Here is a 26,571-nt window from a genome sequence, read left to right as displayed (position 1 = left end):
ATCAGCTGGGTAGCACTTAAATCTCTCCTGCAGAGCCGCTCAAGCATGCAATTTACAGGGACACAGCCGCTTACTGGTTCGGATTTTACCCTGGAATGTCGCCCCAAGATCTCTGATCTCAGAGCTGTTCAGGAGATCTTTGAAAATCCATCTCATGTGGCTCTTGAATCAAAGTCCTTTTCGGTTTCTAGAAGGACAAGTTCTGCTGCTTTTCTGGTGTCTTGGGGATGCCCTTTCCTTGTAGACAGGTTTGCCCGTTGATCATTGTGACCCTTCTGATAACTACCATCACCTGCATCTCCCTCTCCCTTAATGCCGTCTTTAGGATGTGTCTTTAGGATCCTTAGCCAATGCTAATGATTCCTTGTCAAATTTTGGTTGCAAAGGAGAGGGCAAGGATGATGTTGTGCAATCCAAGCATAATGATACTAGGCTTATATACTCTACTCCAGGGGCTCTCAAACTGGGAGTTGGGACCCCAAAGGGGGTCACGAGTTTATTGCATGGAGGGTTGCAAGCTGTCAGCCTCCACCCGAAACTTTGCCTGCAGGATTTATAATGGTGTTAAATATATTAAAAAGTGGTTTTAATTTATAAGCGCGGGGTCGCACTCAGAGGCTTGCTATGTGAAAGGAGTCACCCGTACAAATGTTTGAGAACCACTGGTTTACTCTGTAGTGACACAGTGGGATGGAGAGAGTCAGTTATGTTTTAAAAAAAAAGTTTAATCTGATTTGAGACCACAAATAGTAAAATGCCTTGATCATAATATGGTTATTTCATTATATATAAGAACATAAGAACGGCCATACTGGGTCAGACCAAAGGTCCATCTATCCCGGTATCCTGTCTTCCGACAGTGGCCAATGCCAGGTGCCTCAGAGGGAATGAACTGAACAGGTAATCATCAAGTGATCTGATCCCTGTTGCCCATTCTCAGCTTCTGGCAAACGGAGGCTAGGGACACCATCCCTGCCCATCCTGGCTAATAAGCATTGATGGACCTATCCTCCATGAATTTATGTAGTTCTTTTTTGAACCATGATGTCACTACAGAGTTGATATAGGATTGTTTGGGTGTTTTTAACTACATTTTTTACCTTAACATGATGGATTTCTTAATTTCATGGGATTCTAATGCTTGATTTTGGGACATTCCTGTAGTGTATTAATTACTGTTATGTACAACCGTGACGCCCTTTTAGCACAGCTTGTATCCAGGAATAGAAAGAGAGCTAGGTTGGAAGAGAAATAAAAAACATGGGGATATTGTTCTGTTTATGTACAGTGCCTAGCACAAAGGGAGTGCTGGTCCATACCGTTGTTAGTGCTGTGGCATTGTTAGTGTTGCTGGTCTTGGAGCTCCAGTGTTAGCTGCCCCCAGCAGATAGTGCAGCTTGCTGATTCGGCAGACTTCAGTGTTGTTCATAAAAGATGACCATGGGCTAGGTTTGGTGTTGAAGGCACTCAGCCAGGTTTATTGTCAGCAAAGCACAGCACTAGCACCCTGTGACTTCTAAATTTGTACGTTGATACAAACAAGTTACATATTACACTCCTGGATGTTAGTTACCACCCTTATATCTTGTACCTGCTAGATCAGAGGCGGACAAACTTTTTGTCTTCCCAAACAGCCAGGCCCAGTGGCCCAGTCCCCGCCTCCTATTCCCCCCCCCCCCGCTTCTCACCCCCGGACGGCTCCCCCGGGACTCCTGCCCCATCCACCCCTCAGCCCCCCGCTCCCTGTCCTCTGACCACACCCATATCCCTCCACCCCTGACTGCTCCCTACTGCCCCATCCAACCCTCCTCCCATTCCTGACTGCCCCCTGGGACCCCGCCCCATCCAAGCCCTCTGTTCCCCACCCTCTGACCGCCCTGACCCCTATCCACATCCCCGCCCCCTGACCACCACCCCCGAACTCCCCTGCCCTATATCCAACCGCCCCTGTTCCCTGCCCCTTTACCGCGCAGCACAGAGCGCTGGTGGTGTTATAGCTGCGCCGCCCAGAGCACCGGGTCAGGACATGGCTCTGCAACTGTGCTGCCGTGTTGCCCGGCCGCCCAGAGTGTTGCGCCAGCGGTGCAGCGCGCTGAGACTGTGGGGATGGGGGAACAGCAGGGGAGGGGCCAGGGGCTAGCCTCCCGAGCCAGGAGCTCAGAGTCTGGGCAGGAGGGTCCTGCGGACCGTAGTTTCCCACCTCTGTGCTAGATAAAATAAAACATACTCATCCATTATCCTGTCGTCCCCTCTTTATCTTGACAAGGGGTTGGTGTGATGTTGTACCATATCTTAGGAATGCGTTAAGTAAGTACTTGAGAGATCTGTGTTTTTGTACCATCCTCTAAATATCAGGAATGTGCTTACTTGGTTAGCTGACACCTACCTTGTTACTATTCTGCCAGGGCCTACTCAGGTTCCTACGCCAAGTTATGCCTAAGGCTCCAGCAAGGCTGCTAAGTTCTTAGATTGGGCTCTGAGGAAACTATTTAAGAGCAGTTTAGCTGGAAAGAGACTGCAATGAAATAGGGTGATTAAAGAGAATTAAAGGAAGCCAACTCAGCAGGCATAGATGCCACGCTCAGAAACGTCATCATTCTCAATACCCTAGACATCTCTTGCCTTGAATGTGGCAATCTCCCACTCTGACCTTCCTGCATCTTCCACCTTGTCTAGTCTACATAAAATGTTGTAGCTGAAATATCTTCCTGTGTCACTGCTCTGCCCATATTATTCCCCTTCTCGAATCTCCATTGGTATCCTCTCTCCATTTGCACCAAGATTAAGCAGTTTCCCACATCTTTGCAGAGCTATGGGACAGGGAATGTCTTCATATGTATTTGCTCAGGATGCACTGCAGTGGGGGCCTTAGTACTGACTATTATCTGTAAGCACTACGGTAATACAAGGACTGTTCAGTTTTGAATATTGAATTATATTGAATATTTATGAATGCTGTTAATGTTGCAGATTCAAGCACTCAAAAATTAGACCATTCCAGAGTTAAGATTGTCTATGCAACCTAAATTCTGTCCCACTGTGCAAATGCATTATGATAGTCTCCTAAGTATATGATCATGCACTGTTTTTTCCACAGGACCCTGGCTTATTAAATGTCTAAATCCCTGCTTTTCCTTACCTTTACCAGGATGCGAAGTGATAGCTGTGAACACCCGCTCCACTAGCCAGACTTTTATTTATAAATGTGATGCTGTCCTGTGCACTCTTCCCTTGGGAGTGTTGAAACAGCAACCACCTGCTGTACAGTTTGTGCCTCCTCTTCCTGAGTGGAAAACATCTGCTGTGCAGAGAATGGGATTTGGCAATCTTAACAAGGTAACTTGACAAGGAGGGGAAAAGCAGTAGAGGAATGAGTACGATAAATAGATTCCGGAATGCATGATGCTAAGCTGGAGAGCAGGTCCCCCCTCTTTCTTTCTAGAATTGTGTGAAGAGCCATTTGTGTGCAAAATGTGAGATACACTGAGCTTGACTTAGGAACACATCTATAAAAGGAGACCCACACAAATTCTGTCTTTTCCGTTTCTACTATAGGAACTGGAATCTCCCTTATCCTTCTTAAGGTATTTCTCCTCTTTACTGTGTAGCTTTGTAGTGTGCTTCTGGGTACCAAGTGGCATCATAAGTGCAGCACTGAAGCAAAGAACCTCAGTTTAGATCTGTTGAACACCTGTTGGTACACATCAGCTCCACTATACTTTGATTGTGATCTGGATTGGAAGAACAGCTCTTTAAGAGGATAGTTTAGGCCCATGCTGATTAAATCCTTGGTCTCTGTGAGACTGCCAAATGAAATGCCAATCAGTGGTGGTTCTTTTGTGTGATGGTCCCTGTGTATATTCCACATGTGGGAGCTCATGCACCTGAGTCTGAAAGTTTCCTCCAAACAATGTCTGTTGACTCACATGTGCAGTGTTTTTCCTCATGTTTCTTACCGAGGATATAAGGCACAGTGCAAGTCGATGCCACTCCAGTTCCTTATTACCACCCCATGGCCTGAGTCGGAACCCCTATTCCTCCTTCGCTCTTATTTCATTAAGAAAGTTGTTCTGTATACCTGTGTAAATACTTTTGCATAGTTAGTATAGAACCCCTCCCCAGTTGAGCAGAAGAACTCCTCGCTACCTGAGGACCATGCCCAAGGTCCCGGGCTTCAAGAACTGTATGTCCTACCATTGTTCCTTTTCCATCAGTAACGAGCATCAGTGGTGCCTCTACTGTCTGGGTGAGGTGAACATCTCGGCAAAGGGTGGCACTTGTAAGTCCTTCCTGCCCAGGACTACAGAGGCTTATGAGCTCTGACTCCATACATTCCTGATGGAAGAGGCTATGAGATCCCGGACTCAATTTGATCCTGACCAAGGATATCCCCCTGGACAGTGGCCTTTGCTGACTGGTAGTACCCCTCTTAGCATGAGCCATGATGCGGCACTATCGGCACAGAAGCCCAAGGACAAGCTCCTCCCCACACAAGTAAGAAACTACATCTCACAGGCATAAGAATAGATCCCCACAGTGGACTGCTCATAAGAGATGTGTTGTCTCCCTGAGCTGTGCCAGGTCTGGTGAGATGTGGCATGTGGATCCCATGTATCCATTGCTAAAGGCCTCCGAACTGGAAGGTAAGCTAAAGAAGAAGTGGGATTCATCAGTACCAGTGGGGAGACATATGGAGCTCTCAACTACGAGTGCGGCCCCACGTGGTCTATGAGTGCCGCCATGTCAATCCTCAGACCAGCCAGCTCCGACAGCCAAACCGGGTCCCTCTGTATTCTCAATGGTAACCCCATCGACTCTGGGATGTACGGAGACATTCCTGACTGAAAGAGGTGTTCCTGCCTTACTCATAGTCTCTATTCCTGTCTCACCCATCCATTCTCTGAGACATTCCTATGCCTGAGGATGAACTGTTACTCCTGTTGCAGGAGAGCCCCCTTTCCCATCCATTGGATCGGGGCTCCCAGTACTGCCGTTTCCAGTGGACCCATCATCTGATTCAGAGGTGTCCCAGGACATAGCCCTGCCAGTGTCTCTGCCGCAGCACAGGAGCCCAGAGAGAGAGCCAAGACAACCTTATCTGCCTGGCTATAACCAGCCCCAGGGAAGCATGGGGTCTTCTGAGACTGATGGAATCCTCTTTCTGGCCCTACTGAAGCCCCTGGGACCCATACCACAGCTGTCCAGCACCATCGCAGGGGTCTTATTGTTCCTCCCCTGCTCACAGCCAGCTCAACTGGTATATGACAAGGAAGATATGGAATTGGTACTGCCACTGGAGCCTCCTCGTTGCCAGATGAGGCAGTCATCCCTTTGCCACCCTCTCTGCTGGATGACCACCAGCAATACCAAGAACTGGTAGCCACGCATGCAGCAATCTACAAATTCCACTGGAGGAGGTCCAGTATCCCCAATGTCGTCTCCTGGATATCCTTCAGCCACAGGGACCATTCAGGGTGGACCTTCCTGTAAATGAGGCCATATTGGAAGAGGCCAGAATGGTTTGGCGCACACCTGATCATGTGACCCCACCCCCACCCCATGCCAGCCAAAGGGACTAATTTCCTGTTTATGCACCCAGCCCCTAATTCACTGGTGGCGCAAACAGTTGCGGAGCAGGCTTGACAACACCCACAAAAGTCCACCCCTCTAGACAAGGAGTTGAAAATGTTGACCCTCTTAGGCAGGAAGGTCTTTTCCTCTGTGGAGTTGCAGTTTCATGTAGCCAACTACCAGGCGCTGTTGGCTAAGTATGATTTCAACACCTACAGCAGGCTGGCAGAGTTTAAGGACAAGCTCCACCCACAAACCAACTCTGATGCCACCTACTTTGTCTCCTGTCATCTTTGGTGGCCATCTTAACCTCTTTGCCCACAGTTGGGGCAAGATCCACGTGGACAGATGGGTACTGGAGATTATCCACCATAGATACTCCATAGTTTCTTTCCTTCCTACCTTATCACCTTCCCTCCTGACCTCCTTCAGGGGACCTCTCCCTCCAATTTATTTTCTAGCAGGAAGCAGAGCCCTTGCTCCTCAAGGGTGCTATAGAGTGTGTCCTTCCTCAATACCAGAGGAGATGTTTCTACTAACCATATTTCTTCATTCCCAAAAAAGACAGAGGCCCATCCTGGATCTTTGTCAGCTAAATATATTAATCGGAAAGCAGTAATTCCGGATGGCCACTCTGGGATCGATAATTCCCTCCCTTCTGGAGGGTGTATGGTTCGTGGCTCTCAACATGAAAGACGCATACTTTCATGTGGACATCCAACCGTCTCACAGGAAGTTCTTCTGATTTAAGGTGGGGCAACAATACTAACAGTTTTGCATCCCCCCCTTTTGGCCTAGCAACAGCACCAAGGGCCTTTATGAAGGTGTTCGCAGTTGTAGTGGCACAGATGAGATGCCGGGACGTACAGTATTCCTGTACCTGGATGACTAGCTTCTAGTGGAACAATTACAGCAAGAAATTCTTGTGATTCAGTCTCTTCAACACCTCCTTTCCTTCTTAGGAGTCTTTTTTATCACCCATGCAGACGATAAACTTTATAGGGACAAGGCTGGACTCAGTCTCTACACAAGCCTTCCTTCCAGTGGACCAGTTCTCCACGATGACCACCCTGATTGCCCACATTGCCTCTTTTTCTTGGAGCACATGGCCACCTGCACCTACATGACACCGCTTGCAAGACTTCACCTGCAGCACCTACAAGCCTGGTTTAATTCAACCTACAACCCAATCAGGGGACCACATTGACTTCAGGGTCACTGTTCCCTCAGACATTCTGGCCCCTTTCACTTGGTGGTCCAATCTGTCCAAGGTCATAACTGAGACCCCTTTCAGCCCTCCCATACTGAGGGCCACTATCATTATGGACACCTCCCTTACAGGATGAGGTGCCCATCTGCACCACACTGCGTAAGGTGAATGACTGCCCTGGGAAGCCATGCTACACATAAACATCCTGGAACTCAAAACAGTTCATCTCACCTGCAAAGCCTTCCTTCCCCTTATACCAGTGGTTTTCAAACTTTTTGTGTTGGTGACCCCTTTCACACGGCAAGCCTCTGAGTAGGACCCCCTTATAAATTAAAAATGGGGGGATGGGATTTAATTTAATGGAGGCTTGCAGCTGTTGGCTCCATGGATCTGACAGCTCAAAACCCCCATGTAACCACTTTGCGACCCCCAGTTTGAGAACCCCTGCCTTATACTCTCCTTCCACATGCAGATCCTATTGGACAACATTAACAAGCAGGGAGAGAAACATCTCATTCCCTCTGCTCCAAGGCAGTCCAGCTGTGGAATTGGTGTGTCAGGACAAGTCTAAACTACAGCGCTACTGCTTGAAAGGGAGTGTAGGTAGTGACTACCAGGGTGATGCTCTCTTGTTTTTCTGGACAGGTGACCTTCGATATACCTTTTTTCTGATTCCCCTTCTGCCTCACTTTCTCCTGAAAGTTCACTGAGATGGGGCCACGATCATTCTCATAGCACCTTACTGACCCCGGCAGTTCTGAATCATAGAATATCAGGGTTGGAAGGGACCTCAGGAGGTCATCTAGTCCAACCCCCTGCTCAAAGCAGGACCAGTCCCCAACTAAATCATCCCAGCCAGGGCTTTCTCAAGCCTGACTTTAAAAACCTCCAAGGAAGGAGATTCCACCACCTCCCTAGGTAACTCATTCCAGTGCTTCACCACTTTCCTAGTGAAAAAGTTTTTCCAAACATCCAACCTTAAACCTTCCCCACTGCAACTTGAGACCATTACTCCTTGTTCTATCATCTGCTACGACTGAGAACAGTGTAGATCCATCCTCTTTGGAACTCCCTTTCAGGTAGTTGAAAGCAGCTATCAAATCCCCCCTCATTCTTCTCTTCTGCAGACTAAACAATCCCAGATGCCTCAGCCTCTCCTCATAAGTCATATGCTCCAGCCACCTAATCATTTTTGTTGCCCTCCGCTGGACTCTTTCCAATTTTGCCACATCCTTCTTGTAGTGTGGGGCCCAAAACTGAACACAGTACTCCAGATGAGGCCTCACCAATGTTGAATAGAGGGGAATGATTGTCTCTCGATCTGCTGGCAATGCCTCTACTTATACAGCCCAAAATGCCGTTAGCCTTCTTGGCAACAAGGGCACACTGTTGACTCATATCCAGCTTCTCGTCCACTGTAACCCCTAGGTCCTTTTCTGCAGAACTGCTGCCTAGCCACTCGGTCCCTAGTTTGTAGCAATGCATGGGATTCTTCCGTCCTAAGTGCAGGACTCTGCACTTGTCCTTGTTGAACCTCATCAGGTTTCTTTTGGCCCAATCCTCTAATTTGTCTAGGTCCCTCTGTATCCTATCCCTACCCTCCAGCGTATCTACCACTTCTCCCAGTTTAGTGTCATCTGCAAACTTGCTGAGGGTCCAGTCCACGCCATCCTCCAGATCATTAATGAAGATATTGAACAAAACCGGCCCCAGGACCGACCCTTGGGGCACTCCGCTTGATAGAGGGTGCCAACTGGACATGGAGCCATTGATCACTACCCATTGAGCCTGACAATCTAGCCAGCCTTCTATCCACCTGTGATGGGGTTGGGACTCACCACCGCAGCGCCTTCCGCTGGCACATCTGGGAATTAGCTCTCTCCTCTGTGGGGTGCCCTCTGCTGGTGGTGTCCCGTCCATCGTCTGCTCCCCTGTTGGTGTCCAGACCCGCATTGCTCCCCGCTCGGTGGCGTCCTCTTCAGGACACTGCCCTGGTCTCACCCCCTTCCAGGGGTCTGATGTTATCAGCAGTCCTCCGTCTGCACCTATTCTAGTGGCTGACTGCAGCCTCAAAGTCTAGCCCCTTTGTCACATGGACCAGCCACAGCCTGTATCACGCTCCTCCTCAGCCAGGTGTAGTACAAAGGGGAAGTGAGGGACCCAGGCCCACCCGCTACCCTGGGTCGCGACCCAGGGACCCCCTAGTGGCAGCCTCCCTGCCCTCCTTCTCTCCCTTTGTCAGACTTTTGTCCCTGGGCCGCTTCCACTTTGGCCCTGTGTACCTGCTTGGCCCTTTGTAGCAAGGCCTGCAGCCTGGGGTTTTCCTTGGCTGGAGCTCCCCAGCTCCTTCTGCCCTTCCCCAGCACTGCTCTGTCCAATGTGCTACCTTTCAGCCCAGGAGCCAGTTCTCCTCCCTTGGCAGTAAGGGAGAGACTGCCTTTCCTCCTGCTAGGCAGCCTAACCTGGCCCTGATTGGCTCCTTACAGGCCTCTGTTGATTGGCTGCCGGCCTGCGCCGCCTCAGAGGCCTGTTCCAGCCTTTTTCTCAGGGGGTGGGGCACCGCCCCACCACACCACCTTATAGTCCATTCATCCATCCCATACTACTTAAATTTGCTGGCAAGAATACTAGGGGAGACCATATCAAAAGCTTTGCTAAAGTCAAGGAATAACGCATCCACTGCTTTCCCCTCATCCACAGACCCAGTTATCTCCTCATAGAAGGCAATTAGGTTAGTCAGGCATGACTTGCCCTTGGTGAATCCATGCTGACTGTTCCTGATCACTTTCCTCTCCTCTAAGTGCTTCAGAATTGATTCCTTGAGGACCTGCTCCATGATTTTTCCAGGGACTGAGGCGAGGCTGACTGGCCTGTAGTTCCCCAGATCCTCCTCCTTCCCTTTTTTAAAGATTAGCGTTTTTCCAGTCATCCGGGACCTCTCCTGATCGCCATGAGTTTTCAAAGATAATGGCCAATGGCTCTGCAACACCCACCAACTCCTTTAGCACCCTCAGATGCAGCACATCTGGCCCCATGGACTTGTGCTTGTCAAGCTTTTCTAAAGTCCTGAACCACTTCTTTCTCCACAGAGGACTGGTCACCACCTCCCCATGCTGTGCTGCCCAGTGCAGTAGTCTGGGGAGCTGACCTTGTTTGTGAAGACAGAGGCAAACAAAAGCATTGAGTACATTAGCTTTTTCCACATCCTCTGTCACTGGGTTGCCTCTCTCATTCAGTAAGGGGCCCACACTTTCCTTGACTTTCTTCTTGTTGCTAACATACATGAAGAAACCCTTCTTGTTACTCTTAACATCTCTTGCTAGCTGCAACTCTAAGTGTGATTTGGCCTTCCTGATTTCACTCCTGCATGCCTGAGCAATATTTTTATACTCCACCCTGGTCATTTGTCCAATCTTCCTCTTCTTGTAAGCTTCTTTTTTGTGTTTAAGATCAGCAAGGATTTCACTGTTAAGCCAAGCTGGTTGCCTGCCATATTTATTATTCTTTCTACACATCTACAAATCTCAGACCTCCTGAAGCTCTCCACCCGACCACTGGTCAGGCTCTGGTCATTCCTGGAGCTTCTCACACAGGACCAAAGGGAGACTCAGGCATCCCAGTGCAAACTCCCTTCACCTCACGGCCTGGTGTTTGGATGGGCATCTAACATAGAACATGCTTGTGCAGCCCCGGTCCAAAGGATCCTTAACCAGAGCAGGAAAGAGTCCACCAGAACATGCTGTTGGGCAAAGCGATGCCATTTCTTGGAGTGGGTGCACTGCCATCACCTTTCTCTTGACATGGTGACCATCCCAGTTTTCCTCAATTATCTCCTTACCCTGAAAACATCAGGCTTAGCCATAGGCTCCCTCCATGTGCCCCTGGCAGCACTTAGTGTCTTCCTTCCCCCACTGGAGGGACGCTCTGTCTTCCCATACCCAACAATGGCATGCTTTATGAAAGGCTTGGTCAGGACTTCCCCACCTGCTGTCAAACCTGTGCCACAGTGGGATCTTAACCTTGTCCTCTCAGCTATCACAGGACCACCCTTGAAACCTATAGCAACCTTTACATGACCCTCTTTTCCATGAAAGTTGCACTCCTAGTAGCCATCACTTTGGCCAGGGAAGTCTGAGCTAACGGCCATGATAGCAGACCCTCCCTACACAGTTTTGCACAAGGAGAAGGTTTCACTGTGGCTACACTCCAAATTCCTACCCAAGGTTGTGTTCAGATTCCATCTCAACCAATCAATCCACTTACCTGTATTCTTTCTGAAACCACATGCCTCTTCTAACTTACACTCCCTTGACATCAGACATGCCCTGGCATTCTGCCTACAAAGAACTAGGCCCTTTAAAAAGTCTGAGACTTTGGCGCCATGGCAGAAAGATCAAGGAGCCAAGCCATATCCTCACAAAGGATCCCTAAGTGGGTCTCAGGCTGCATACTTAATACTACAAGATATCAATCCTCCCGCCTCCTGGGGATGTTACAGCTCACTCTACCTGGGCACAGGCCGCTTCCATGGCTGTTATCGGCCATCCTATTGCAGGACATTTACAAATTGTCCACTCATTTACAGCACACTATGCCCAAGCAGCCATATCATGGATGCAGCAGTGGGATGGGCCATCTTGCAAATTGCTCTGCCATCGGCCTCTTCACATCCACCACCACACTGAAATTAGGGCCCTATCACGGACTGTGAAATCTGGTCTCCCCGATGAAATCTGGTCTTTTGTGTGCTTTTATCCTATATAGATTTCAATTGAGAAATTCTGGTCTCCCACGTGGAGTTCCTGACCCAAAGGGAAGTTGCAGCAGGGTCATGGTATTGCCACCCTTACTTCTGCACTGCCTTCAGATCTGGGCAGCTGGAGAGAGGTGGCTGTTGGCCAGGTGCCCAGCCCTGAAGGCAGCACCCCCCTCCCCCAGCAGCAGCACAAAAGTAAGCATAGCAATACCATACCATGCCATCCTTACTTCTGCACTGCTGCTGGCGGCACCTCTACCTTAAGAGCTGGGTTCCCTGTCAGCAGCCACTGCTCTTCAGCTGCTCAGCTCTAAAGGCATCATCGCCACCAGCAGCAGTGCAGAAGTAAGGGTAGTAGTACCACAACCCCCTTTAAAATAACCTTGCAACACTCCCCCTCCACTCCCCACAACTCCTTTTTGGATCAGGATCCTTACAATTACAACACCATGAAATTTCAGATTTAAATAGCTGAAATCGAGAAATTTACAATTTTAAAAATCCTATGACCGTGAATTTGGTACGGTCCTACTGATCACTGCTCTCAAGGCGTCCATGTGGAACCATCACTCAAAGAAGAAAAGGAGGTTACTTACTGTAGCTGGAGGTTCTTCTTCGAGTGATTGCTCATATGCATTCCAGTTAGGTGTGCGCGCGCCGCGTGCACGCTTGTCAGAAGATTTTTACCCTAGCAACACTCGGTGGGTCGGCTGGGCGCCCCCTGGAGTGGCGCCGCTATAGCGCCAGATATATACATCTGCTGACCCACCCGCCCCTCAGTTCCTTCTTACCACCCGTGACGGTCATTGGAACTGTGGAGAGCGGCTTCAGTGACCTCCACAACCCTAGCTTCTCGCTGTTATTTACTATTTCTAGTGTATATAGTTCAAGTCATTGTAGTTATAGTTAGTTCTTTTGTAAGTTTAGTCATAGTTAGTGTATATACTTGACTGGGGGATTGGGGGAGTAGCCCCTTTTCCTCCGACCCGGTGCGGGCTCATGCCCAAGGCACCAGGATTCAAACCGTGCTTGGCGTGCCAGAAGCCGATGCCGGTGGGAGATCCTCACGAATCTTGCCTAAAGTGCTTAGGAGAATCTCACCTCACTGACAAGTCCCGAATTTGCAAGACGTTCAAGCCAAGATCTAAGAAGGAGCGGGACTTTTGCTTAAAGCAGCTCCTAATGGAATTGGCACTTATTCCTGCGGCGCCGGCACCGACCACTCAACAGTCCGCATCGGTGAGGAGCGCACCTTCGGCACCGGCTCACTCTGGGCTCCTCGGCACCGATCTCTTTCCCCGTCTGGGAAACGTCATGCTGCTCCGGCCACATCCTCGAGGAAGGAGCACGCACACAGGTCCGTAGGTCGGATCCTGGCTATCACGCCGGCACCGTCAACACCGGCACCGCAGTTGGCAGCTCCTCCTAGCGCGGCACCGTCGATTCCGGCACCGCAAGGGCCATCGAGTCCGGTACCACATAGCTCCCCGGTTCACACTGCGGTTGAGCTAGCTCTCCCTTCTACGCTGGAGACCTTCTCGACGGCACAAGAGCTCATCGCGCTGATGGAGTCGATGCAGCCTCAACCCCCGGCACCGCCGGTGCGGGTTATCCAGTCCGTTGGCAAGCCGGCCATGATGAGGCCTCCTTCTGTCTGCCAGTGGGAGAGGCGTCATTCCAGATCGCGGTCTCGGAGACGCTCCCGCTCACTCCAGTCCCGATCCCGGCACCACTCGCAGTCCCGGCACCGCTCTCCATCGCGGTACCAGTCGTACTCGCGGAGATGTTCAAGATCTCAGTCGCCGGACAGACGCTCTCGGCACCGATCCGGCTCTCGGTACCGCTGCCGGTATCCTGCGTCCCGCAGCCACTCCCGGCACAGAGACTTGAGATCACAGTCGACCTCCCGGCACCGGCACGGTAGATGGTCCCGGTCTCATTCCAGGCACCGACACGACCGGTACTGCTCATCGGTACCGCCCCGGGACCGAATGTCCGGATCAGCGGCACCTTGCCAGGGTCTCTCGGCACCACCGTGGCCTTCGAGGCACACGTCATTGTCCTCCCAAGCTGGCAGTGCTTCGTACCACCAGCATCCAGAGGTGCAAAGCCAGGAGCAAGGTCCTCATCAATGGGTCTTCTGGACTCCGTGGGCATACCACGAGGAACAGGGTGCCCCCTTAGTGGCTCAACGTCCCGGGCCCTCAGAACACAGGGTTCCCGAAGCCACGGTGAGCCATCCTCCTCCCGCGGGCACAGATGAGGAGCCACTTGAATCTGCAGAGCCTGAGGTTCCGCCTGATGCAGATGGGGCTCCGCCACTCAATGACCCACCGCAGGACCCTTTGGTACCAGGCCTCTCCTCCTCCTCCTCTCCTGATGAGGCTGTGGCAGGAACATCCTCCTCTGGTCCTCCTCCTATAGATCTCAGGGCCCATCAAGACCTCTTGTGGAGAGTGGCCCAAAATATGAATTTACCGATGGAGGAGGTTGCTGAGATAGAGGACCCTGTGGTGGACATATTAACGGCGGAGGCACCCCTTCGAGTGGCTCTCCCGTTCATCTGAACAATTCAAGCCAATGCAGACACGATTTGGCAATCCCCAGCTTCCGTTACACCTACGGCTAGGGGAGTAGAGAGAAAATATATGGTCCCGTCTAAGGGCTACGAATATCTCTACACCCACCCACCTCCCTGCTCCCTGGTGGTCCAATCCGTGAACAAACGGGAGCGCCATAGCCAGCAGGCGCCAGCTCCTAAGGGAAAGGAGGCTAGGTGCATGGACCTCCTAGGCCGTAAGATATACTTGGCTGAAGGCCTCCAGCTTAGGGTGGCAAATCAGTAGGCCCTCCTAAGCCGTTATAACTTCAATACGTGGGTGTCTGTGGAGAAGTTTGCAGAACTCCTTCCCCAGGAGTCCCGCACAGAATTTACGGCCCTGCTAAAGGAGGGTAAAAAAGTGGCAAGAACTTCCCTCCAGGCCTCTCTGGATGCAGCAGACTCGGCAGCCAGAACGCTTGCATCTGGGGTAACAATGAGACGCATCTCCTGGCTACAAGCCTCAGGCCTACCTCCAGAATTGCAGGAGACAATTCAGGATTTGCCCTTTTGATGGACAGGGTCTTTTTTTGGACAAAACCGACCCCAGATTGCAGAGTCTCAAGGACAATCACGTCATAATGCGATTGTTGGGTATGCACACACCGGTGACCCAACGTAGGTCCTTCCGGCCCCAACCATACCGCCCTTATAACCAGCCCAGGCCGCGTCAGGATACGACCAGACGGCGCGGCAGGGGGAATCGGAGGAGACAGTCTGGCCCTCAGGGAAACCAAAGTCAAGCGCCCCCTAAGCCACCTACAGAGCCAAAACAAAACTTTTGATGGGACGCCCGAGGACGACCCACCAGTTTCCCTGCCGGATTCTTCACCCTCCTTTTTCAACCGTCTCTCCCATTTCCTCCCTGCCTGGTCCCAGCTGACCTCCGACCGTTGGGTCCTCCACACGGTGGAAGCGGGATACCACCTCCAATTTCTTTCTCCCCCCCCCCCCCATTCCCGCCCTCCCTGCCCATCCCTCTTCAGGGACCCCTCTCACGAGCAATTCCTCTTCCAAGAGGTCCTAAATCTGGGAGCCATAGAGGAGGTGCCAGAGGATATGCGGGGCAAGGGATTCTATTCCCATTACTTTTTAATCCCCAAGGTAAAGGGCGGTCTACGACCGATCCTGGACCTGCGAGAACTCAACAAATTTATGGTAAAACTCAAGTTCCACATAGTAACCCTGGGGACCATTATCCCATCCCTGGATCCGGGAGACTGGTGTGCCGCCCTCGATATGAAGAACGTGTACTTCCATATTGCCATTTACCCGCCGCACAGACGGTATCTCTGGTTTGTGGTCAACCAACAGCACTTCCAGTTCACGGTGCTTCCCTTCGGCCTTTCTACGGCCCCGAGAGTCTTCACCAAATGCATGGCCGTAGTCGCTGCCGCCCTCCGCCGTCGTCGAATACACGTCTACCCGTACCTTGACGATTGGCTCATTCGAGGGACTTCCCAGCTGCAAGTATCCCAGCACCTGCGTGTAGTCAAAGACCTCTTCGGGAGGCTAGGCCCCATGGTCAACGTCGAAAAGTCTACTCTGACTCCAACGCAGAGGATAGACTTTATTGGAGCAGTTCTGGACTCCAATCTGGCCAGGGCCTGCCTCCCTCTGCCACGTTTTCAGGCAATGTCTGTGATCATTCGAAGTTTCCAATCCTTCCCGACATTGATGTGCATCTGCCTCGGCCTCTTAGGTCACATGGCGTCATGCACCTTTGTGACCATGTACGTGAGACTGTGGCTTCGGCGCTTCCAAACATGGCTCGCTTCATTATACCACCCACACAGGGACAATATAGACTCGGTGGTCACGATCCCCGGGACAATCCTCGACTCCCTCACTTGGTGGTTAGACCCCACAGTAGTTTGCGCAGGGGTACCGTTCCACCCTCCCCAACCCTCAGTGGCACTGACCACAGACGCATCATCTCTGGGTTGGGGTGCCCACCTCAGGAACCTACACACTCAAGGCCTCTGGTCACCCCAGGAGCTGGCCTTACATATCAACGTGAGGGAGCTGAGGGCAGTCCGCCTAGCGTGCCAGGCGTTTCGAGTCCATCTAAAAGGCCGCTGTGTATCCGTGTTCACGGACAACACGACAACAATGTTTTACATAAACAAACAGGGCGGGGCACGTTCCTCCCTACTTTGCCAAGAAGCCATTCACCTGTGGGACTTTTGCATAGCCCACTCTATTCATTTAGTAGCGTCTTTTCTCCCAGGAGTACAGAACACTCTGGCAGATTGCCTCAGCAGGTCATTCCTGTCTCACGAGTGGTCGATTCGTCCCAATGTCATCCATACAGTTTTCCGGAGATGGGGCTTTCCCCGAGTAGACCTCTTTGCCTCCAGAGAGAACAGGAAATGCCACGTGTTCTGCTCCTATCAGGGACGCTCTCCGGGCTCCCTCTCAGACGCATTTCTCCTCCCGTGGACGAGGCACCTGTTTTATGCCTCTCCGCCGTTTCCCCTCATTCACAGAGTGCTGCTCACACTCCGGAGGGACAGAGCCAACCTCATCCTCCTTGCTCCAACATGGCCGAGGCAGCATTGGTACACCCTGCTGTTCGACCTCTCCGTGGCGGATCCGATTCCCCTGCCACTGTGGCCGGACCTCGTAACGCAGGACTTCGGCAGGCTTCACCACCCGGACCTGCAGTCCCTTCATCTCACGGCATGGCTCCTACATGGTTGAACCAAGCTGAGTTACGTTGCTCTGCCTTGGTGTAGCAGGTTCTTTTGGAGAGCAGGAAGCCTTCCACTAGAACGACTTATCTCGCCAAGTGGAAGCATTTCTCACACTGGTGCGATCAGAACAACTTAGTCCCCAGACTGGTATCTATCCCTACTGTCCTGGATTACCTCTGTCCCTGAAGGAACAGGGCCTGGCGGTCTCTTCTTTAAAGGTTCACCTGGCGGCTACTTCTACCTTCCACCCAGGCAAAAGTGGCCATTCTATTTTTTCCCACCCTATGGTTTCCAGGTTCCTTAAGGGACTGGAATGGCTGTACCCGCAGGTCCGATGCCCAACCCCTACATGGGACTTAAACCTTGTGTTGACCAAGCTTATGGGGGCCCCCTTCGAGCCTATAGCCACCTGTTCCCTCCTATACCTTTCCTGGAAGACGGCCTTCCTTGTCACTATCACCTCGGCGAGGCGAGTCTCCGAGCTTCGTGCCTTGACGGCTGATCCCCCTTATACAGTCTTCCATAAGGACAAGGTGCAACTCCAGCCTCACCCCTCCTTCCTCCCTAAGGTGGCGTCTGCTTTTCATGTCAATCAGGACATCTTCCTTACAGTTTTCTTCTCGAAGCCGCACTTATCGCGCCGGGAACAACAGCTACATACTTTGGACGTCCGTAGGGCTCTCGCTTTTTATGTAGAAAGAACGAGACCCTTTCGGCGTTCGCCTCAGCTATTTGTAGCGGTAGCAGACCGCATGAAGGGCATGCCGGTCTCTTCCCAACGGATCTCATCTTGGGTGACATCCTGCATCAGAACGTGCTACGAACTGGCTCACATTCCTACTAGCCATCTCAATGCCCATTCTACAAGAGCGCAGGCCTCTTCTGACGCCTTCCTGGCTCATGTCCTCATCCAGGAAATATGTCGGGCGGCTACCTGGTCATCAATTCACACCTTTGCTTCACACTACGCATTGGTCCAACAATCCAGAGACGATGCAGCCTTTGGCTCAGCAGTCTTGCATTCTGCCACGTCTCACTCCGACCCCACCGCCTAGGTAAGGCTTGGGAATCACCTAACTGGAATGCATATGAGCAATCACTTGAAGAAGAAAAGACGGTTACTCACCGTTGTAACTGTTGTTCTTCGAGATGTGTTGCTCATATCCATTCCAAACCCGCCCTCCTTCCCCACTGTCGGAGTAGCCGGCAAGAAGGAACTGAGGGGCGGGTGGGTCAGCAGGGGTATATATCTGGCGCTATAGAGACGCCACTCCAGGGGGCGCCCAGCCGACCCACCGAGTGTTGCTAGGGTAAAAATCTTCCGACGAGCGTGCACGTGGCGTGCGCACACCTAACTGGAATGGATATGAGCAACACATCTCGAAGAACAACAGTTACAATGGTGAGTAACCATCTTTTCTTTGAGATGTGTGGTTCCTATCTGTATTCCACTACCCACTCTCCTTCCCCTCTGCTTCAGACTTGTTTACATTGCAGTAAGAGGGGAACTAGAGTGGCATCAGCATGCACCGCTCCTTATACCCTCAGTTGGAAGCACAAGGAAAGACACTACGCATGTGCTGGACAACGGACACTGTGTGGAGGAAACTTCCCAGACCCAGGCACGTAGTGCACATGTGTGCCCACATTTGGAATATAGTTAGGGACCACACATCTTGAAGAACCTCCAGTTACAGTAAGTAATCTCTTTTAGATGTAGATTTTTCAAATGTACCTAACTGATTTGGGGGCATATATTCAATTGGCATGTTCTACATAGGCCACTTAATAGCGAGTTTGAATTGGTGAGGTAAGATGAAAGTCTCTGTATCTCACTGCAGTGAAGATTACTCCTGGGGGAATTCTGCAACTAAAAATGATGCTCACATTTTAAAATTCTGTGTATTTTATTTGTCAAAATAACACAATATAATCACTTTAGTTTCAATTATTTGGTAATTTTATTTCAAAATACCTGTCAACAAGTATGTCAGCAATATAGATAACAAAAAAGATCCCCCAGGAGTACAGAGTTAAAGAAACCCCTATGGTAACAGTTCTCAACCAGCGCCTGGGACCCCTGGGGGGCTGTGAACAGGTTTTAGGGAGTCTGCCAAGCAGGGCTGACATTAGACTTGCCAGGGCCCGGGGCGCAAAGTCAAAGCCCCGCTGTGTGGGCAGAAGCCCAGGGCCCCAAGCCCCACCACACAGGGCTGAAGCCAAAGCCTGACCAACTTAACTTCACAGGTTCCCCTTTGGCATGGGACCCCTGACAATTGCCCTGCTTGCTACCCCCAAACACCAGCCCTGGCTTTTATATGCAGAAAACTGGTTGTTGTGGCATGGGTGGGCCATGGAGTTTTTATAGCATGTTGGGGGTGCCCCGGAAAGAAAAAGGTTGAGAACACCTGGACCCCACTCCCTCCAGAGCCTCACCACGGGTTACCCCCCAGCCTGGCGCCTCGCTCCCCCCAGAGCCCCGTTCCCAGCTCCTTCACTGTCCCGCCAGGGGACGCAATGTGGTGTGGCCTGCCCTTCCTCACTCTTTGCCAGAGCTGGGTCTCAACAGGCCCTCTCCTGTCGCCAGGAAAATGAGGATCAAGCTGGGCAGCCAGGGCATGCAGAGCCTCTATCCCCACTGGGCTGGGCACTCCACTCACTGCGAGCTGGGTTCTGCAGAGCTCAGCGGCCCCTAGTGGCAACAGTAGCTCTGCAGACCCGAATCTGCAGGGGAAACATGGAAATCTGCATAAATTCTGCATTGCGCAGTGGTACAGAATTCCCCCAGGAGTAGAAGATGCACCTCTGTAATGGGAAAATTAAAACTTAATTGTGATCCTTCAAAATATTTCCAGGACATTGTAGAATGTGGAAAAAATAGGTGAGACCTTTTCATACTGAAGGATCCCCACTGAATTTCAAATTTGTCTTGCCTCTCCCATCCTGGACAGATCACAGCGGGAAGGCAGAGGATCTTCCACCATGTTCCTGTGCTGTGTTTGGACAAAAGATAGTTGTCTGTCCCCTTTTTTGGCCACAATCATGCATTTTGCTCATCTGCAGGGATTCAGGCTCACTCAGTAATTTTGATGCCTCTCAACTGTTCTAATCTGGAATCAGACGCCATTACTGCTTTGAGCTGAAAGCTGTTAAATGGTCACGAGAGGATCTGAACAACTGCAGTGAGCATTTACTCTTGCTGAAACTCTAACATACACAGTCCGGTGGGATTGGGAGAGGAGGTGTGATTTAAAAAAAGAGGTGAGGCAGGCCTAGCAGGTTGCACTGCATACCGAATAGGGTCCCTGGTATCGACTGATTGTCCTTAATCTTAGTTAGAACTGAAAAGACCTAGTTAGGAGTCTTTTGCCCTCTCTGCTGTTGTGGAATTGTTCGCTATGTTATGCTTGCTCCCTATCTTGTTTTAAATATCTCAGGTTTTATTCTACAACCTAACTGATCTCCCTAAATCTAGATGTTTGTTGACTCTTAAAATTTCTGCAGACTTAATTTAATGACTGTAATTGCTAATTATATCTCCTTGTATCTCCACAATAATTTCTCTGCCTTTGTTGGTGTTTTCATCCTTCTAGTATTTGTAGACTCTTACCTTTTGTGTCCCTCCCACCTTTTACCTTAATAATCAATTAGCCAAGCCTTTTGTATTTAGCTATTTTAAACATTCATCTCTAGTCTCTCCTTCAAGTCCCCTGATAATTGTTGTTGCTCTTTCTCTGAACTCCCTCTGATTTGTCAATATCTTTCTGGTAAAGTGATGTCCAGAATTGGGTGCAATTTTTTAGGCAATCATGCCAGAGCGGAACACAGAGGACATAGGGAGTTTTACATCCCTATCCCGTGCTATTTGTGTGTGCAGCCCCATTGATATAGCCTTTTTTTTTTTCTGTTATGTACCATTGGAGAGACATATTTACTTTGCTGTATCTCTGCCCCAGATCTCTGTCAGAAATGACTACTTTCCTTGAGTGCGTGTTTCAGATAAGTTTTCCCTAAATGTATTTATCTGCATTTTTCCAAGCTGCATGTTTTTTAATTTTCTGTCCACATTTCAAACCTCTCTGTCATTTTGCATTATTCGTCCTCATTGGTGTTTGCATTTACTCCCAATTTAATATCAGCTATGAATTTAATTACTATATTGTTGACTTCCTCTTCTACACTATCATGGAAGATAATCTAGTGTTCAATACTGCCTTCATCCAATCTCTAATTCACTATTTTTCAATGCTTTTGTTGTCTCTCCAGCCAATATCAGTCAACATTGTTCAATGCAAGACTATGAAAATCAATTTTAAGAGCTGTCTTTCAAAATATAACATTAAATTAAATAATTTACTAAAATTCAAATATAATAACTGCTTTCCTTTCATCTGCTAATTTAGTAATTATTTGGCAAGATCTATTCTGAACAAAATCTCACGGTGCTGTTTATTCTCTAAATATTTAGGCCTAGTGATTTGGGATACCTCAATTTTTGGGCAAAAAACTTAAGATGCCTTAGAGGAGCCTGATTTTTCAGACAGCACTGACCACCCATCCTCTGAAGTCGTATTGGAGTGACACTTGTGCCCATTGGACCACCTCCCCCCTTTAGGGGACTGCCTTCCTGTTATCCAGCAGGCTTGGAAACTGACCACCATGGAAAAGTGGGTCATGGAGGTCATAACATCTGACTATACCAGGGGTGGGCAAACTACGGCCCGCGGGCCAGATCCGGCCCCTCATGGCTCAGAAGCGGCCCCCAGGTGGGGGGACAGAGGGCTCCAAGTGTTGCCCTGGCCTCCAGCCACCACCAGGAACAGGGAACCGCGGCCAATGGGAGCTTCGGGGGAGGTACCTGGAGGCGCGGCAAGGGCAGTACACTCGGAGCCCTCTGCCCCCCCACCGTCCCCCAGGGGCCGCAGCGCTTCCTGGAGCGGCGCGGGGCCGGGGACAGGGCAGGCATGCAGGGAGCCTGCCCTGGCCCCGGTGAGCGCCGCTGCCACCCCGGAGCCGCTTCAGGTAAGCGGCGCTGGGCTGGAGCCTGAACCCCTCCTGTGCCCCACTCCCCAACTCCCTGCCCTAAGCCTCCTGCCTGCACCTCGCACCCCTCCTGCACCCCAACCCCCTGCCTAAGCCCCCTGCTGCATCCTGCATTCCTGTGCACCCCAACCCCCTGCCTGAGCCCCCAGCCATACCCTGCACTCCTGTGCACCCCAACCCCCTGCCCTGAGCTCCCTGCCACACCCTGCACTCCTGCACCCCAACCCCCTGCCCTGAGCCCCCTGCCACAGTCCACACCCCTCCTGCACCCCAACCCCTTCCTGAGCCCCTCATACACCCTGCACCCCTCCTTTGCCCCAATCCCTTGCTCTAAGCCCCTTCCTGCACACCGCACCCACTCCCGCACCCCACACTCCCTCCCGCACCCCAACCCCCTGCCCCGGCCCTGCATACAATTTCCCCACCCAGATGTGGCCCTCGGCCCAAAAAGTTTGCCCACCCCTGGACTATACCATCCATTTTACATCATGCCTTCTCGCCACCACCTCCTTCCCCATCCCTCTTCAGGACCTGTCTCACGAGCTTGTGTTGAGACAACAGTTTGACTCTCTCCTCCAGCTAGAAGAATAGAACTGATCCCTTCCCCCAAATAGGCAAGAGGTTCTACTCAAAGTGTTTCCTGGTTCCAAAGAAGGAGGGAGGCCGATCTTACATCTAAGATACTTAAGCATGTGAAGCCTCAAAAGTTCAGGATGGTGACTCTGGCAACTGTAATTCTCTTATTGGAGGAAGGGAATTGGTTTTCAGCCCTGACCTACAAGATGCCTATTTTCATATATCGATTAAACCCATCACACAAGAAATACCTACACTTCATCGTAGGCCAGGATAATTTCCAATACCTTCTTAGTTGCCCTCACTTCTTCTTGTAGAGTTGGGTAAATTGGGGCCTTAATGGCAGACCTCTTCTCCCCCCTTTGTGGTATTCTTCAAGAATAAAGTCTCCTTACATCCTAAATTCTTATAGAAATTTCTGTAGGATTTCCACCTTAATCAATCCATCCATCTACCAGTATATTTTCTGAAACCTCATAATTCTCAGCAGGAATCCTATTTCCATACCCTGGTTGTTAGAAGAGCTTTGGTCTTCTATTTAGATAGGACCAGGCAATTTGAAGATCGCCTAGGCTCTTCATCTCCATCATAGATAGAGGCCGGGGATTCTCTTTCTCTACTTAGAGACTGTCAAAATGGATATCTGGTTGAATTGTCACTTTTTATGAGATCGCAGGTGCTCAACCCCCACATGTGGTGATAGGACATTTGGCCAGATCTCAGGCAACATATTACAGCATTACTGAAGAATGTAACAATTTCTGAAATACATAGGGCCACTACCTGGGTTTCAATAAATATCTTTACCCAACTTTATGCCCTTATCCGGGCTGCCAGATCCGATACGACCCTCTGTTCTGCAGTATTATCTTTAGTTCTGGACTTTGTTCTGAAGCTCCCTCCTCCTTCTGTCAGAATACTGCTTGGAAATCCCCTGAGGTGGAGCACCCATAGGACACTACTAGGGGAAGAGGAGGTTTCTTACCTTGTGCTCTATCTGTGGTTCTCTGAGATGTGTGTCCTTATGAGTGCTCCACTCCCATCTTCCTTCCCCTCCACTTTAGAGTGTTCGCTAAGGGATGTTGGGGTAGAGAAGGAACTGAGGGTGGTTTGCCCACGTACTCCTATATAAAACCTCGGTGTCTGACAGGAGGATGCTTAGGTTGCATGTATGGGGTGAACAGATGCTGCTACCTGAAAATGTCTGATCAAGGCATGAGAGGCACATGCACACCTGAAGTGGAGCACTCACAGGAAGAAAAGCAGTTACTGTACAAGGTGAATAACCTCTTCTTGGGGGGAAGGTCTATGGCCTGTGTTATAGAGGATTTTCCCAAAGGGACCTTCTGGGTTTGTAATCTATAAATTAAAACCAAATTGAAACACTGCTTTAAAGGGACACAGTTCTGTGGAGGACAGCACACAACAAATGAGCAGGAGGCTCCAAGTCACGCTGCCTCTTCTTGTTCTTCTCTCTTCCAGTGTTTAGGGGTTCACACTTATCAGGTATGTTAGCTCGAAGAAGCTGGGCTCCCAAATGCAATTGTTCTCACTGCTCTGAACTTGGCCCAGGGAGGGGAATGGCATCTGAGAGCCTGGCTGTGCAGGTACAGAGAGGAGCATATGCTGGCGATCCCACTTCTTCACATGCTTGCTCATGTTGATTCCATGGTAGGTGTGCACACGCCCACATGCAGAGTCATCGGATTTTTTTTGCCTTAGCAGTAGCCGTAGGGCCAGCTTTGGCCCCTCTGGAGTCCTGCACTCATGTACCAGTATGTGAGGCGCTGCCGGCCCTATGCCTTGTCAGTTCCTTTTCACTGCTTGTGATGGTTGTCAGAGTATCTTTCCTCTTGTATCTGCAAGTGCGATAGCATTTTTTTCTTCATTACTCACTGTTCTCTTGTACATAGTTTATTTTAGTTAATAAGTAGTATGTGTTAGAGTCGCAAAGAAATTAGACCTTTTTGGGAGAAAGGTTTACTCAACAGGATGGTGACTCTGGCAACTGTAATTCTGTAATTCTGGGTGTCAAACCATCAGGCCCTGTTGGGGAGATACAACTTTAATTTGTGGGACTCCCTCAATAAGTTCAAGGACTCACTTCTACAGGACCTCAGTATGCATCCATTCTGGAGAAGGGCAAGGCAGTGGCTAGAGGCTCTCTCCAGGTGGCGTGGGTTGCGGCTGACTCATCAGCCAGAGTAGTAGCCTCTGCTATGGTCATGAAGCGCAGTTCATGGCTGCAATCCCTGGGGCTCTCCCAGGAGATGCAGTTGTCCGTTCAGGACCTCCCGTTCAAAGGGAATGCTCTCTTCTCAGAGCAGACTGATGCTAGGCTGCACTGTCTGAAGGACTTTCAGGCTAAGTTACATTCACTGGGCCTTTACAAGCCGCAAACTGTTAGGAATCAGTACCGGCCACCTCCACCGCCCAGATCTTTGGGGCCACTGCAACAAGGCACCAGTAAGAGAAAGGAATGGGATAAAGGATTTAACCGCAGTTGTCGTGCTTCATCCTCCTCGCCTTCCCAGTCTGGTCCTGGATGACACCCAGGGGGTCCATAGCAGGCATTTTGATGGTGTGCTTGAGAACTGTGGCCCACTCGAACTTCAGAATCACATACCCACCCACCCTCAATTTGGTTTTGAACCAGTTGTGTCCCTTCCTGGCTGCATGGACCTGATTGACATCAGATTGTTGGGTGCTCAACACAATAGCATTGGAAGGAGTTCCCTTCGGTGATTTTGGTCTCCAATGCTTCAGACCTGGTTTGGGGAGCTCGCCTCTGCACGCAAGGTCGCTGGATGCAGGAGGCTAGCTCTCTACACATAAACATCAGGGAGCTCAAGGTGATACTCTTGGCCTGTCATGCATTCCTCCTCCACCTGATGGGCAAGGTGGTTCAAATCCTAAACAGACGATACCCCCGCAGTGTTCTATATCAACAAGTAAGGCGGAGCTCGGTCATCAGCCCTTTGCCAAGAGGCTGTCTGATTATGGGGCTTCTGTGTGCAGCATGCCATTCATTTGGTGGCCTTGCACATCCCAGGGGCCAGGAACGTGCTAGCAGATCACCTCAGCAGGACCTTCTCGTCTCACTGCGAGAGGTTGCTTCACCTGGAAGTGGGCAGCGTGATCTTCCAGAGGTTGGGGGACTCCCCAGGTGGACCTATTCATGTCCAGACAGAACAGGAAGTGCCACAACTTCTGCTCAATTGGTGGGCTCAACAGAGGCTCCCTTTCCAATGCATTCTTACTCCCGTGTATGCCTTCCCACCAGTACTGCTGGTTCAGAATCCTTGTGAAGATCAAGTGGGACAAGATGAAGGTAATCCTGTTAGCGCCAGCATGGCCCTGCCAGCACTGGTTTGGGAAGCTGTGGTGCATTCAGTAGTGGAACCTATAGAACTACCACTCTGGCCGGACTTACTCTCCCAGAACTGTGGCCGACTGCTGTACCCGAACCTCGCAGCCCTGCTCCTGATGGTATGTCTGCTGCATGGCTAAATCCAGAAGAGCAAGCATGCCCAGTACAAGTTTAGCAGGTCCTGATGGGTAGCAGAAAACCCTCTATCATAGAATCATAGAATCTCAGGGTTGGAAGGGACCTCTGGAGGTCATCTAGTCCAACCCCCTGCTCAAAGCAGGACCAAACACAACTAAATCATCCCAGCCAGGGCTTTGTCAAGCCTGACCTTAAAAACCTCTAAGGAAGGAGATTCCACCACCTCCCTAGGTAACCCATTCCAGTGCTTCACCACCCTCCTCGTGAAATAGTGTTTCCTAATGTCCAACCTAAACCTCCCCCTCTGCAACTTGAGACCATTACTCCTTGTTCTGTCATCTTCTACCACTGAGATCAGTCTAGATCCATCTTCTTTGGAACCCCCTTTCAGGTAGTTGAAAGCAGCTATCAAATCCCCCCTCATTCTTCTCTTCTGCAGACTAAACAATCCCAGTTCCCTCAGCCTCTCCTCATAAGTCATGTGCTCCAGCCCCCTAATCATTTTTGTTGCCCTCCACTGGACTCTCTCCAATTTATCCACATCCTTCTTGTAGTGTGGGGCCCAAAACTGGACACAGTACTCCAAATGAGGCCTCACCAGTGCTGAGTAGA

General features: G+C 50.5%; 1 protein-coding gene across 1 annotated transcript in view; it reads left to right on the top strand.

Moving 5' to 3' along the window:
• The window catches only part of KDM1A (lysine demethylase 1A), a 160,099-nt gene that overhangs the window by 113,705 nt on the left and 19,823 nt on the right, over positions 1 to 26,571 (top strand). Inside the window, exon 16 of the mRNA XM_039511420.1 lies at positions 3,149 to 3,336. Within this exon, the coding sequence (XP_039367354.1) occupies positions 3,149 to 3,336 (188 nt within the window). The remainder of the gene's footprint in view (positions 1 to 3,148; positions 3,337 to 26,571) is intronic.

The sequence above is a fragment of the Mauremys reevesii genome, linkage group 23, assembly GCF_016161935.1.
Source record: "Mauremys reevesii isolate NIE-2019 linkage group 23, ASM1616193v1, whole genome shotgun sequence".
NCBI classification, from domain to species: domain Eukaryota; kingdom Metazoa; phylum Chordata; order Testudines; family Geoemydidae; genus Mauremys; species Mauremys reevesii.
Note: the sequence above shows the minus strand (reverse complement) of the source record. Positions and strands in the feature narration are given on the sequence as shown.